Below are 14,265 nucleotides of genomic sequence, written 5' to 3' on the forward strand. Positions count from 1 at the left end.
AAAGGGAACCTGTAAGATCATGGTGCTGTCTCAGTCACGCTAGGGAGCTATCTAGATAGACTGCATGGAATGAAGGCAGCCGGCTGGCATCAGAAACCCTTTCCTACTGTTGTGACTCCTCCATGATATAGAAGCCAGCTTGCACATGCTCTAATAAAGGGCCCAAGGTGATTCATCTTCTGCTCTAACAGAATACAAAAATAACCACTGACTTGGTGCTGTACCTCATGGCCCTGTCTCACTTCAAGACACATGTTATCTTTCAGGTGAACTGCCTCCCTTACTATTTAAAATTTGTTTTGATTTTATAGTTAACAAATGTTCACTATAGAAAAACCAGAAAGTACAGAAAAGCAAAAATGAAGTGTTTTTGGCAGCCCTTTCTGTAGGCCTGCCAGAGTAAGGAGGAAGATTCCCCGCCCCCCCCCCCCCCCACACCTTTGCTATGAGCATGTCCACAGATCTCCAAATTCAGTGGTTGACCTAGGGCAGGGCCCAGGAATATGTATTTTATGAATGCTCCAGGGGTGTCTCTATTCCATAGTCCTAAGAACTATCAATCTAATCTTTCAAGTTCCTCTCCTTTGCCATCCTTTCCTAATAGTGGTATATTTCCAGGAGGGAACATACTGTTCCTGAAAGGATTCCTGCCAGGTTCCCACTCAGTAAATGGCTGATTTCTGAATCGGCGTCACTCATCTGATCCCAGAATCCTCACCACCATCCATGGCCACCTTACCCGAATGTGTGGCTGCAATTCCCTTGTTAACAGCATCAGGGGCATGGGCCCAAGGGTTGGTTTCACGCACAGGCATTGCTACGGGTGCTAGAGCAGTATGGGCTGGCTTAGCAGCAAGCACATGGAAGGCTGAGTCAGTGCCATTAGCTACAATGGGAGCAGACAACATCGATGGAGTTAATTCATGCAGGGTGGACAGGTGACCCCCTGGAGCTGGGTCAGTCAGGCCAATGTGTGATACTGGTGGAACAGATAAGACAGAAAAGTTGGTGTTGGGATAACCATGCCATCTTGCAAACGGATACACAAACCTTTTGGCAAAGAGGGAATTAGAGTTTGTAATTAAAATAGCTATACTGATTTAAAAAAAAAAAGTCAAATGACTGTTGTAGGAAAGTATGTGTACAGTGAGAGAGGGAATGAAACCTAGAAAAACAATTTCCAATTAAGTTGAACAGAGTTGCTTTGTCTTACAAGCAGCAAAAATCTATTCTAGATATAGTTTAACTTTTGGCATAATGACTTATATAAAGCATTTCCTTCTCTTACCACTTTTCCAAAAAGATCAAATTATGCGAAAAGTAATAACAATGGGTTAAATATAATAATCCCTTATGATGTGCCAGGCACTACATTAACAGTACTTCAGTGTGCATCATCCTATTTAATTCTCTCAAAAACCCCATAAGGCTGGTATCCTCATACTACAAATGAGAAATCAAACTTGATATATGTTTTCATTTGCTTAATAAATTTGTAAATCACTACAGAACTTTATCTTTTTTGAAGATTCATTCTCCTTAGTAATGTTCATAATATCTCAAAATACTACTATTCTTACCTACCTCTCTTTATTAAAATCTCTTAACCCTTGTTCCTTTACTCCAGACATCTATTCCATCAGTTTCTACTCCTTAGCCCAGCTCTCTATCATATTTAGTATGGAGCAGATAAGCAGGCACTGTCTGCTGCACTATGCTTTAATCACTCCCTCTTAGACTGGACAATCATGCTTGCAGCACTGGTACTATTTACTCCAGGCCTTGTCTAAAAGACTAGGAGCCAGTCCCACAGACTGGGAGCCCCTTAAAGGCAGGCAAAAGACTATGTTCTATTCAGTTTTGTACATCCCATTGTAAATTGGCATAGAGGCAGCAGAAAGTAACAGGTACGATATTCAGGGAAGACGGGTTTAAATCCTGGCTGTGCAATATGGGCAATCTATTCAATCTCTCTGAGCCTCATTTTCCTTATCTGTGATGCTTACCCACAGGGTTGTTGTGGGGATTAAATGAGATGAGAAAATGCATGAGTCCTTACTACGATGTGGCAGGCACTGTGCTAATAAGTGCTCAATAAATTATGCCTATTATTGGTATTACAAATATTTGTTAGATGAAATAAAAAGCCACTTGATGCACATGATTATAATGAATGTTTTTTGTTTCTAAAAAGAGACTCTCTGAAGGAAAACCATGTAGTAGCTTCCTCTGATAGAAAGAGGGTACTGTCTCCACAGCAAAACTTCTGAGCTCTTTCTCAGAAGAACTGAAAAAATGGTGATTATAAGAGTTCAAATTCTAAAAGTCTGTAACTTAAGTTATATATAGACTCTGTGGACTCCAGAGTCAATACCAACTACTAGAACTTGGCATCTACGAAAACAACTTTTAGTAACTCAATGCCTTTACAAAGGCAAATTTTAGGACACTTGTTATAGAAGATGAAATGAACTAAAGAGCCAAAAAGAAGTGCCTTTTTTCTTTATGGGCTTCTTGTGTTAGGATGGAGACAAGGGGAGTCCAGGGCTATTGCTAACTTGGGCCAGATAATTCTTTGTTGAGGGCAGCTATTGTACGCACTGAAGGATGTTTAGTAGCATCCCTAGCCTCTATGCAGATGACAGTAGCAACCACCCCTAGGCTCTAACACCAAAAAAATGTCACCAATGAATGCCAAATTTTCCCTGAGGGAGGCAAAATTGTCCCAGGTTGAGAACCACTCTGCTAAAGAAAGCATACACTGGACCCAAGTCTGATGACTACTCCTTCTAGAGAACTAGTTGGATACTCTGATTCTTAACACTTAAGTGGCAAATAAAGCAGTAGGTTGGGACTACAAAAGCTTCTAGGAGAATGAGATCAAAGACAACAGGTACATGCAAAATGATGAATGCAGACATTCTAGGGAACAGGAGTGGGAACAAAGCACAACAACATTGTGGAAAGGGAATTAATGAATCTGAGACATTATCAGACAGGGAAATTAATGGGTCTGACCAGCTCCTGGGAAGCTCAGGATGCCAACCTAGAGTCAGAGAGCTGTGCCATAAAAGTACAAGCTTCAAAGAGAACAAGTGAGCAGGCTAAGAGGGCACCAACCTTGAAAGGCAGGAGACTGCGGTGCTATCACGGTCACTGGTTTGGTCATTGGGGCAGATGAGAAGGGATCCTCAGAGGGTGTGCTGAAGGCATTGGTGATCTGTGAGCACAGGGAGCTGATACTTTCTGCCTCTCCTTCTACTTCTGGCACTGCAAAGCAAACAGAAAAACTGAATAATCCTGAAATATCACAGTATGACACAAGGTGGCATTTTATGATGCATTCCTTTATTTGTGAAAGGAAAAGTCTCAACTGTCCAGTGGAGCTATAAAAGCAGCTTTGAAAAATTGATATAAAATACCAACAATTCATATACTAAGAACTATCTTCCTCCCTCCCAATCCCCCGATTTCTTTATTTCCTTTCCTGTGTGAAACTACTGAACTTGGTGTTCTCTTTTTGTGCCAGTAAGCAGATCTTTCTGGAAGACATCTGCAACCTACTTGTCTTTCAACTAGTTCTCAAGGTCTGAGTACAGTACTGGAGCCACTCAGTAACTCTATAGAAAATGGGTTAAAGTCAGGAGCAGCAGAGGCAGCTCTTTTTCTCTATAAGCTACAACAATGTTGTCACTTTTTTCCCCCCCAAAAAGTATCAAGTATAGGGGCATCTGGGTGGCTCAGCCAACTTTTGGTTTTAGCTCAGGTCATGATATCAGAGTTGTGAGACTGAGCCCTGCATCGGGCTCCATGCTGGGTGTGAAGTCTGCTTAAGATTCTCTCTCTTCCGTTGTCCCTTCTTCCACTTCCCACCCCCACTCTAACTCCTCCACCAAAACACCACAGTGGCAAGTATATGAACTGTAGTAACATGAAAAAGCAAACTGAGGTGCAGGACTTCAGAGGCTTTGTTCTTAATATTGACTCTGGGATACTTCTAGGTCACTAGGAATGCTGATAATGTGTCCTGAACCTTTGTTTTGCTCAGCTATGAAAAGAATAGTTTTTGTTTCCCATCTGAGGGAGATTGAAGACAAGGTCCTGAAAGCACCTGGAGTTTGTTTTTACAGGAGTTGAGAGCTGGAAAGACCCTCAGTAATCACCTACTCCAACTGTTGGATAGGTCAAATTCCATTGGTCAAAAAAACTCAACTCTCTGGACTTTTATATACCATCAGTGGGAGTGTCTTAGTGAAACACAGCTTCCTCGTATCCTATTATGGCACTGGCTCAATGTGTCTCAGAGCAAAGTAAAATAGAGCCCAATAAAAGCACTGACCAGATCTGACACTTTAGCTCTGGATCTTATGATGAGGATAGAGCTACCAGGGCTGGCTCAGCCATACAGGGGCCACACAAAGGCCTGTGTGGCAGTTCTGAAAGGTAATGAATATGTGTGAGCAAGCCCACTGTCTCTGATGAACAACAGATTTTCGATTTAAACAGGAAACCCGTTTAGAGTTTCCTCTGTATGGAGCCAACCAGCCACAAGGACAATGAGCACTTATCCATTTCTTCTGGTACATCTGACAGTAATGCTATTTGAATAGATGTGTTTCCAAAGCCTTTTAAATTAATTCTCTGTTGGGTCCCAAATGGTAGAATAAGAACAGAAACTCGAGACCCCTGATGTTTTGAAGTAGGTTGGCTGGGAGGTAGTATACTTCCATCAGGACAAACTGCAAACCTGGTAGGTAGCTCAGTCTAGGAAGTCCCATCATGGCTCTGTTACCTATTTGTTGAAGAGAGATGAACAATTCACATCCCCCTCCATGAACTTTAGTTTCCTCCCAGTGGGAAATGACACAAGATACATATAACCATCAACCAGCCTCAGAGAGAGGGGGGGCGGCTAGTTTGATGGGTCAGTGTCTCCACTGGAAGTGATGATAATGCTTCAGTGCTAGAGCACCAGTGAGTCAGATGGATGCTGTATTACCTGCATTTTTTATGGGGAAATCAGTCTTCCTCTGCATAGTGGAAGGCAACTCATTGATGCGCAGGGACAGTTGGCGTTTAAAGGGTGACATCTTCTGGCTAAGAGCAGGAAATCCTCGGAAAGAGCCTTGGCGAGCAAGCTGTTCAATGGGTGCATGCCGGCGTGGGATGGCATGAGGATTGTTCGTCTCCAGAGAGGCAGTGGCATCCAAAGTGGGAGAGGTGGGAGAGGACGGGGATGGGGCAGTGTTGCCAGGAGCCACTGATGAACCAACAACTGTCTTATCTGTTTCAGCTCAAGAAAATCAAGAAAAAGAGGACCTTAGCAGTCTTTAAATAATTCCAGCTTATACAGCCAAGGAACCCAAAACCCTCCTAAGTCCTTTTACCCATCTCCTTCCCAAGGTCTCTTAAAGGACAGGTTAGAAGCAGGGCACAGATATCCTATGTTTCAGACAAATAAAAGGTTTAATATCCTATTACATGTTACATAGCGTATGTACTAAGACACAAGTTTAATTAGATCTTTGATTCTCATGCAATGATTCATAACTTAAGACTTGACTCTGACCAAAATTTTAAAAAAAGAAACCAAACCCAGCACTTATGAACTCTTAATGTGAGATCCTTTAAAGAATGATGATTCATAGTTTTCAATGTTTATTCACTTGTTTTTTGCAGGGAGAGAGGACTTTGGGAGTGACAGAGTCAGAAAGGTCCAAACAAGTATAAGTTAGGTTAGATGTTGAAGAATGTTATAAAGCAGTCTTTATTTTTTATTTATTATTTTTTTAATAATAAATTTATTTTTTATTGGTGTTCAATTTGCCAACATACAGAATAACACCCAGTGCTCATCCCGTCAAGTCCCCCCCTCAGTGCCCGCCACCCAGTCACCCCCACTCCCCCCCTTCCACCACCCTTAGTTCGTTTCCCAGAGTTAGGAGTCTTCATGTTCTGTCTCCCTTTCTGATATTTCCTACCCATTTCTTCTCCCTTCCCCTCTATTCCCTTTTACTTTATATTCCCCAAATGAATGAGACCATATAATGTTTGTCCTTCTCCGATTGACTTATTTCACTCAGCATAATACCCTGCAGTTCCATCCACGTCGAAGCAAATGGTGGGTATTTGTCTTTTTTTTTTTTTTTATTTACTTATGATAGTCACAGAGAGAGAGAGAGAGGCAGAGACACAGGCAGAGGGAGAAGCAGGCTCCATGCACCGGGAGCCTGACGTGGGATTCAATCCCGGGTCTCCAGGATCGCGCCCTGGGCCAAAGGCAGGCGCCAAACCGCTGCGCCACCCAGGGATCCCGTATTTGTCATTTCTAATGGCTGAGTAATATTCCATTGTATACATAGACCACATCTTCTTTATCTATTCATCTTTCGATGGACACCGAGGCTCCTTCCACAGTTTGGCTATTGTGGACATTGCTGCTAGAAACATCGGGATGCAAGTGTCCCGGCGTTTCACTGCATCTGTATCTTTGGGGTAAATCCCCAATAGTGCAATTGCTGGGTCGTAGGGCAGGTCTATTTTTGACTCTTTGAGGAACCTCCACACAGTTTTCCAGAGTGGCTGCACCATTCACATTCCCACCAACAGTGTAAGAGGGTTCCCTTTTCTCCGCATCCTCTCCAACATTTGTGGTTTCCTGCCTTGTTAATTTTCCCCATTCTCACTGGCGTGAGGTGGTATCTCATTGTGGTTTTGATTTGTATTTCCCTGATGGCAAGTGATGTAGAGCATTTTCTCATGTGCGTGTTGGCCATGTCTATGTCTTCCTCTGTGAGGTTTCTGTTCATGTCTTTAAATCACAAACAACGTGCATTTGTGGCTCATTTGAATAAAAGCATGTAGAAGTAACATTTTAAGTTAGATTACACCTAAATACAAAACTATTTCCACATGAACACCAGCTGAGTCCCATTCTGATTATAGTAAATCTCTACCCATCTCTGCTCATAATCCTCTAGATGTCAGAATTCAACCACTTTGGCAGTTGCTATTTGTAGCAAAGAGTATTATTTGGTGGTATTAAAGAATATGCTTCCAGTCTGAAAAACCACTGAAGCACACTAATAGCTATACGTATTAAGTTTTCTGATAAAAGTAGCACATTTATCTTTGGTATTCTGGTGCAAATATTTAAAAGAAATTTTTAAAAATCACAATCAAGAATTTATTTCAAATAAAGTAGGTATCTTTGTTTTGGCTTAAGAATTAGAGTTGTTTGGGTCAGTAGTAGATTAATGGTGTTCTCTAAAATGGCTGGTTTAGAACTAAAAGGATATAGTATAAAATGACCAAGATTTTATTAATGTATATTTAAACTGAACTGTTTAATTCCAAAACATTCCTTGTTGGTTTCAACTCTAGCTGGACACAAGAATGTGAAGCATTTTCCCTAAGCCCTATCACTTAGTTCTACAATACACTCAGACCCAACTTTGGACAACAGACTCCTGAGTAACTTGAATGCTTGCACAGGCATTTCTGCTATGCTGCCATGTATACCTGCAAAAAATTCACACTCTACAAAACCACACATTACAGTTAACATGGCTATGGGAAAAAGAAGGGTTAAGCTTCCCCAAAAAAGTCCCATCTATGGACTTTTTCCATGAAAGCACTAAAACACAGTAATTATCCAATAAGAAAGGTGTCACTATGAAATCTCTGCCCGTATTTGTACCCAGCATCACCATCGGTGGTGGGCCCTCTGCAGCCTGCAGCTGGAATGTATTTCTCCCTTTGATACTGTAATTCTTTGGTAGCATTTGCTTCTCACAGAGATCAGATGCATCAGAATTAGAAAGCTGTTTCAGGATGTAGATTTCCCCAATGTTTTTAAACATGGGGGGTAATAATGTCTTTGCAGCTTCTTCAACTGCATTCTCAGCCTTCCCAGACAGCTTCCAGTAATGGAAAGGGTAAACACTCTGGAAGCCATAAAACATGCCACTCTAAAGGAAAGGCTCTGTTTAGGTTTTTAGCTTTGTTCTGAAGGTCTTCATATATTGCTAAGAGTTCTCTCTGTGAGAAAGCTTACCCCTGTGAGCTTCCAAATATTAACCTGCTGGGGAAAATGGCTTAAATAAACACAAGTTGTAGCAGAAGAGACCATACCTTTCTTGGCATCTTGGATTTGTTTCATAATCTCCTCTCTTTCTGCTTGCTCGGTGGCTGTTGTGACACGGAATGATCCTTCTCTTGTAAAAGTGGTCCGACTGGCATCAAAAGTAGCAGTCACTCCACATTCCTTCTCCCGTTTCTGCTTCCGTTCTAAACAGGCCGCAAAAGCACAGCCTACTGCATGACTCAATCTTTCACCCTACACATAACAGAAGGTTGAAAAAAATTTTTTAGAGTTATAGTACCATCAAGTACAAAAAGCTTGGACCACAAATAAGTCTGTTTTTATATAAGGCAAAATGTTGGGAACCCCAGCTTAAAATTATAATTTAGTGTATCAATATGGCAAATTAAATGAATAAGTTCTCTTAAGTTATGCTTAGGGCACTTTACTGTAGTGGCACTGTGCTTTTACGAGCAACCACTGAGACCTTCTGATTAGTTAGGCTCCCTGTATCCCTCATGTTAGTTCTGGCCATCAGCTTAGAAAACACTACTCAAAGTCTGAAGCCCTAAGTCTTTTTTTTTTTTTTTTTTTTAAGATTTTATTTATTTATTCATGAATGACACACAGAGAGAGGCAGAGACACAGGCAGAGGGAGAAGAAGCAGGTTCCATGCAGGGAGCCCGATGTGGGACTTGATTCCGGGACTCCAGGATCACGCCCTGAGCCGAAGGCAGGTGCTCAACCATTGAGCCACCCAGGTGTCCCCCAACCTTTTAAAAAAAATATTTTATTTATTCATGAGAGACACACACAGAGAGAGGCAGAGACACAGGCAGAGGGAGAAGAAGGCTCCATGCAGGGAGCCTGATGCGGAACTCGATCCCAGGACTCCAGGATCACACCCTGGGCCAAAGGCGGCACTAAACCGCTGAGCCACCTGGGCTCCCGGGCTGCCCTGAAGCCCTAAATCTTGACATAAATCCTGCATTTGCCATTTAGGGGAACAGTGATAATAAGTATCAAGCATTTCTAAGAAACTCCTGGAAAGGCAGGGCAAGTTTTAGGAGCCTAAAAAATGTTAACATATCTAGGAACAAAAGATGCAAACTTAAAACTGTGGATAACTAAATACACCCCAGAGATGACACAGGAATTATAAAAAGGAAAGCTTAGCTTTCTCAGTCTCCCTTTTCTAAATGCTCCCCTCCCTAAGGCTCCTTCCCCATTCTAGGCCCTCATCGCTTTGATGCTTTTCCCCTTTCCCCTCCCTATCTTCTAGTTCTCTCTTACCCCAACATTCCCTCTCAACCACACATGGGGAAAAGTTAAAGCAGGTTTTTTTCCCACACTCCTATTTATAAAGGAATTAAACCGATAAAAATTATTTGTTTGTGCGTGGGAGGGGACAAGAGCTTATAGAAACTAAATATTGTTTTAAAGATACGCTGGATAACCAGAAGTAAATTTAATAAACTCAAAGGGTTATTTTTACCAGGGTTATCTGTATTTTAAACCCTATCCCTAATTGTGAAATTAAAAACAGTGAGAGATGGTATAGTAACTGTTGGCATCACTAACAGTGAGAAGAGATATTTGAGAACAGGGAGCCCTTTGTGGAATTTTCAAAATCACACCATGTAGACAGCTGCTCCTACATATGGATCTGAGCGAGTTAACTTCCCTGAATTTCATATACCAATATCAGATAGCATAGGAAGTAATGTCTGAAATGACTTTTGTCACTTGAATGTAAACTGTAAGATTTCACATAACTGCCTGTTTAAAAACTGACAGAGTTATTTTTATTCATCCACATGAGTTTCTGACTTCTTAGGAGGATGCTATTAAGGGTAGGGCACTGAAGCATGAACTAGGAGGGAGTACTGAAGTTTTAGAACCTGTCTGCATTTGTACAGCTTTACTACAAGAACAGAGCTACGCCCAAAGAAGTTTATTATTTTTCCTAGGCCTAGGGCAGAAGTTCTTGACAACAGATCCTTCCCAAACCCCAGCTGAGACCCCCTGAATTTTTTAAAAACTCTGAAGTGTCCCCAATTTAGTCTTCACAACTATTATCTCCATTTTATGGAAGTGGAAACTAAGGCCTAAAGAATGTTAATTAGAGACACCTGGGTGGCCTGAGTGGCTCAGCGGTTGAGTGTCTGCCTTCCACTCAGGCTCAGGGCGTGATTCTGAAGTTCTGGGATCAAGGGATCAAGTCCTGCATCGGGCTCCCGGCATGGAGCCTGCTTCTCCCTCTGCCTGTGTCTCTCATGAATAAATAAATAAAATCTTAAAAAAAAAAAAAAAAAAAAAAGGATTGTTAACTAATTTGTCCCAAATCACACAGTTAGTAAGAACCAGAACCAGGCCTGAAACCCAGATCTGTGTCAGGTCCTGGACTCTTAACAGTTTATACCACTGTCTTCAAAGAGCTTTGATTAACATTTTGGTGAATTTTAGAGTATAGCCACTACTTCCCTTTCAGATAAACCCAGGCAAGAGTTTTTAAGTTTATTGTAGCCTTCAGGTATGACTATCCTGCCTTACTCTACCTGGACTTCAAAAAACTCAGTAATTACAGTTACACACTCATGTTCTTCTATAGTTAAGATCATCACCATCTGAGAGACTTGTCTTTTATGTCAGAATTTTGGGTAATTTACATGAAAGATGATAGGTTAACTATTCTCTCTCTTTTTTAAAAAAGATTTATTTATTTAAGAGAGTAAGCCTGTTGGGGGAGGAACAAAGGGAGAAGCAGACTGCCCCCCCGGACAGGAAGCCTAAGGGCTTGATCCCAGGATAATGACCAGAGCTGAAGGCAGATGCTTAACCAATTGAGCCATCCAGGTGCCTCTACTTGTTCCCTATTTCTAAACAAAAATTTCTACTATGCAATAATTTCTGGCATACTTCATTGTACCATAATTTAGAATTTTTTTTTTTTAAAGTAATCTCTACCCCCAAAATGGGGCTTGAATTCATGACCCCAAGAATTGCATGTTCCACAGACTCAGCCAGCCAGGCACTCCAGTATTTCTATTTTTCAATTAACTGAAAAATATATTCCAACTCAGTTCTTTCATTTGTAGAATTCCTCTGCAAATATATTTATAAGCACCTTTAATGTCAATATCTTTTACCCAGATGCATTGGCAAACAAATATACATAAGCATCTTGAAAATACATATTTTTTAAAGATTTTATTTATTTATTCATGAGAGACACACACAGAGAGAGAGGCAGAGACACAGGCAGAGGGAGAAGCAGGCTCCATGCAGGGAGCCCGATGTGGGACTCGATCCCAGGACTCCAGGATCACACCCTGAGCCAAAGGCAAAGCCAACCACGGAGCCACCCAGGCCTCCCTTGAAAATAGTTCTAACAATGAAAAGTTTCAAGTAAAGTTTAGCAGCCACCCTCACCAGAGCACTTTTATTTTTTTTAATGACCCTGGATCTCAGCTAATCACCTTGCTCTCTGAGCTGCAGGGTCACACCAAGAGTGTGAATTACCTGAATAAAAGGAATGAAAGCAGGCTCGTTTAGGCACTTTCCAAGTGCTGTAAAAAAAAAAAAAAAAAAATGTAGTGGAAACTGCTTGGCTGAGCCAACCCAGGGGGAGTTTGGCTAGCTGAGGTTAGTTATGATGAAATCTACACTGTGGACTCACCGTGTCCTTGACAGCCATGAAGCAATGACAGATCCAGCGCCGAGTAGTGCCATCACGACATATGTAAGAGAAGGCTCTATCAAAGTTCCTATCTGGGGCACAGAAAGAAACTTTTTCTATTGTCTGGTCAACTATGAGGTCCTAGAAAAAGGGAAGCACAAAGGAATAGAGGATTTACAAGGTTATTCAAATTTCTCAGAATAAACACAGGATGTTCACTTCACAATATAGTCTCTAAAACTAATGCATTGAGACTATGAAATAACTAGATCTGAGGCTAGTAGTCTGTATACTAAGAATCTGATGTAGGAGAGATCCCAAGGGGCACATTGCCTAGATGCCTCTCTTACTTCATGTTCTAAAATACATGCTTGCTGATTTTTACTATTTTTTATCATAGTACATTCCATGTTCAATTTGATAGTATATGTAAATCAATATATTTCATCCAATTCCCATGTAACTTATATTAACTTACTGATTATTTAATTGTGAGTGTGACTTTTTTTATATATTTACTGAAAGGCAATGTATATTCACAGTATAAACATTACACAAAATGTTTCTCATTATTTATTTATTTTAAGGATTTTATTTATTTGAGAGAATGTGCGTGTGCATGGGGGGGAGGGGCAGAGGGACAGGGAGAAACAGACTACCCACTGAGCAGGGAACCCTGGGGTCATGACCTGAGCTGAAAGGTAGCTGCCTAACTGACTGAGCCACCAGGTGCTCCCACAATATGGTTTTTAAAGTCTTGAGGCTCTGAGACTCTTTTATGTGATATTCCAACAGCCAAGAATCCCTAGATACTGAGGTGGGACTTTAAGTGCTAAAACAATCAAACAAAATGGCTTTTATAAAGCATCACTATGAGAATTTCTGTTGCTCCACAAACTAGCTAATTTTTAAAATTTTGCAATTCTGGAGGCTCATTATGATTTTATTTTGCATAATCTTGGTTACTGTGAATTTCCTCTTTAGCAAAATGATCCTTCAAGTCTTTAGAATTGTCTGTCATTTTTCTTATTGATATGTAGGAGTTCTTTATATATTCTAAATATGAGCCCTTTATAGATTATATACATTGCAAAATTTCTTTTCCATTCATGGTGGGCCTAAGGGTGAGAAGTCACCAATTACTATTGTCACAAAATGTGGAAAGAACCAAGCTAATTAGTACCAATGCTATAAGTAGCCACCAGGGGGCAACATGACTTTTGAACTGGTACAAAACAAAACAGCCTCCAAGTACAACACATTTCATCCAAAACACTAAAGAAAACTATGCAAGTTCTTAACGCCAAGCTAAATGCTCACTGTTTCCAATAATAGTAGTAGTAGTAGTAATAATAATAATGATGATGATGATGATGTACATTTAAGACTACCACATCTTGAACTTAAAAAAAAAAGGGCCTTAGATAGAAGGTCAAAAGAACTAACACAACTATATTAAGTCACTTAAAATGAAAAAAAAAATGGTGGGAATGTGAATTGGTGCAGCCTCTCTGGAAAACTGTGTGGAGGTTCCTCAAAGAGTTAAAAATAGACCTGCCCTACGACCCAGCAATTGCACTGCTGGGGATTTACCCCAAAGATACAGATGCAGTGAAACACCGGGACACCTGCACCCCGATGTTTCCAGCAGCAATGTCCACAATAGCCAAAGTGTGGAAGGAGCTTCGGTGTCCATCGAAAGATGAATAGATAAAGAAGATGTGGTCTATGTACACAATGGAATATTACTCAGCCATTAGAAACGACAAATACCCACCATTTGTTTCAACATGGATGGAACTGCAGGGTATTATGCTGAGTGAAATAAGTCAATCGAGAAGGACAAACAGGGGCAGCCTGGGTGGCTCAACGGTTTAGCGCCGCCTTCAGCCCAGGATGTGATCCTGGAGTCCCGGGATCGAGTCCCACATCGGGCTCCCTGCATGGAGCCTGCTTCTCCCTCTGCCTGTGTCTCTGCCTCTCTCTCTCTCTCTCTCTGTGTCTCTCATGAATAAATAAATAATAAAATCTTAAAAAAAAATTAAAAAAAAAAAAAAGAGAAGGACAAACATTATATGGTCTCATACATTTGGGGAATATAAAAAATAGTGAAAGGGAATAAAGGGGAAAGGAGAAAAAATGAGTGGGAAATATCAGAAAGGGAGACAGAACATGAGAGACTCCTCACTCTGGGAAACGAACAGGGATGGGTAGAAAGGGAGGTGGGTGGGGGGCGGGGGGTGACTGGGTGACGGACACTGAGGGGGGCACTTAATGGGATGAGCACTGGGTGTTATTCTATATGTTGGCAAATTGAACACCAATAAAAAATAAATTTATACAAAAAATAAAATAAAATAAAATAAAATAAAATAAAATAAAATAAAATAATAAAATAAAATAAGTCACTTAAAATTTATCAGATAAGTTACCCATCAAAACTGCTCTTTACCTACCTGCCAGACTCTCTCCTCCTTTCAGTGACATATGAATTTTTTTGAAA

The 14,265-nt window shown here is 40.8% G+C and overlaps 1 protein-coding gene across 15 annotated transcripts in view; it reads right to left on the minus strand.

Annotated features, from left to right (window-relative positions):
- Positions 1–14,265, minus strand: part of NUMB (NUMB endocytic adaptor protein) — a 162,616-nt gene that overhangs the window by 2,295 nt on the left and 146,056 nt on the right. For 7 of the 15 annotated variants that reach the window (XM_038545196.1, XM_038545202.1, XM_038545200.1 and 4 more), the window contains 5 exons: positions 11,763–11,903; positions 8,134–8,338; positions 5,000–5,293; positions 3,121–3,270; positions 740–979 (listed from right to left, as the gene is read on the minus strand). In XM_038545196.1, coding sequence (XP_038401124.1) covers positions 740–979; positions 3,121–3,270; positions 5,000–5,293; positions 8,134–8,338; positions 11,763–11,903 — 1,030 coding nt within the window. The remainder of the gene's footprint in view (positions 1–739; positions 980–3,120; positions 3,271–4,999; positions 5,294–8,133; positions 8,339–11,762; positions 11,904–14,265) is intronic. The other 8 variants (XM_038545205.1, XM_038545204.1, XM_038545203.1 and 5 more) reach the window with 4 other exon arrangements.

This window comes from Canis lupus, chromosome 8 (genome assembly GCF_011100685.1).
Source record: "Canis lupus familiaris isolate Mischka breed German Shepherd chromosome 8, alternate assembly UU_Cfam_GSD_1.0, whole genome shotgun sequence".
NCBI classification, from domain to species: domain Eukaryota; kingdom Metazoa; phylum Chordata; class Mammalia; order Carnivora; family Canidae; genus Canis; species Canis lupus.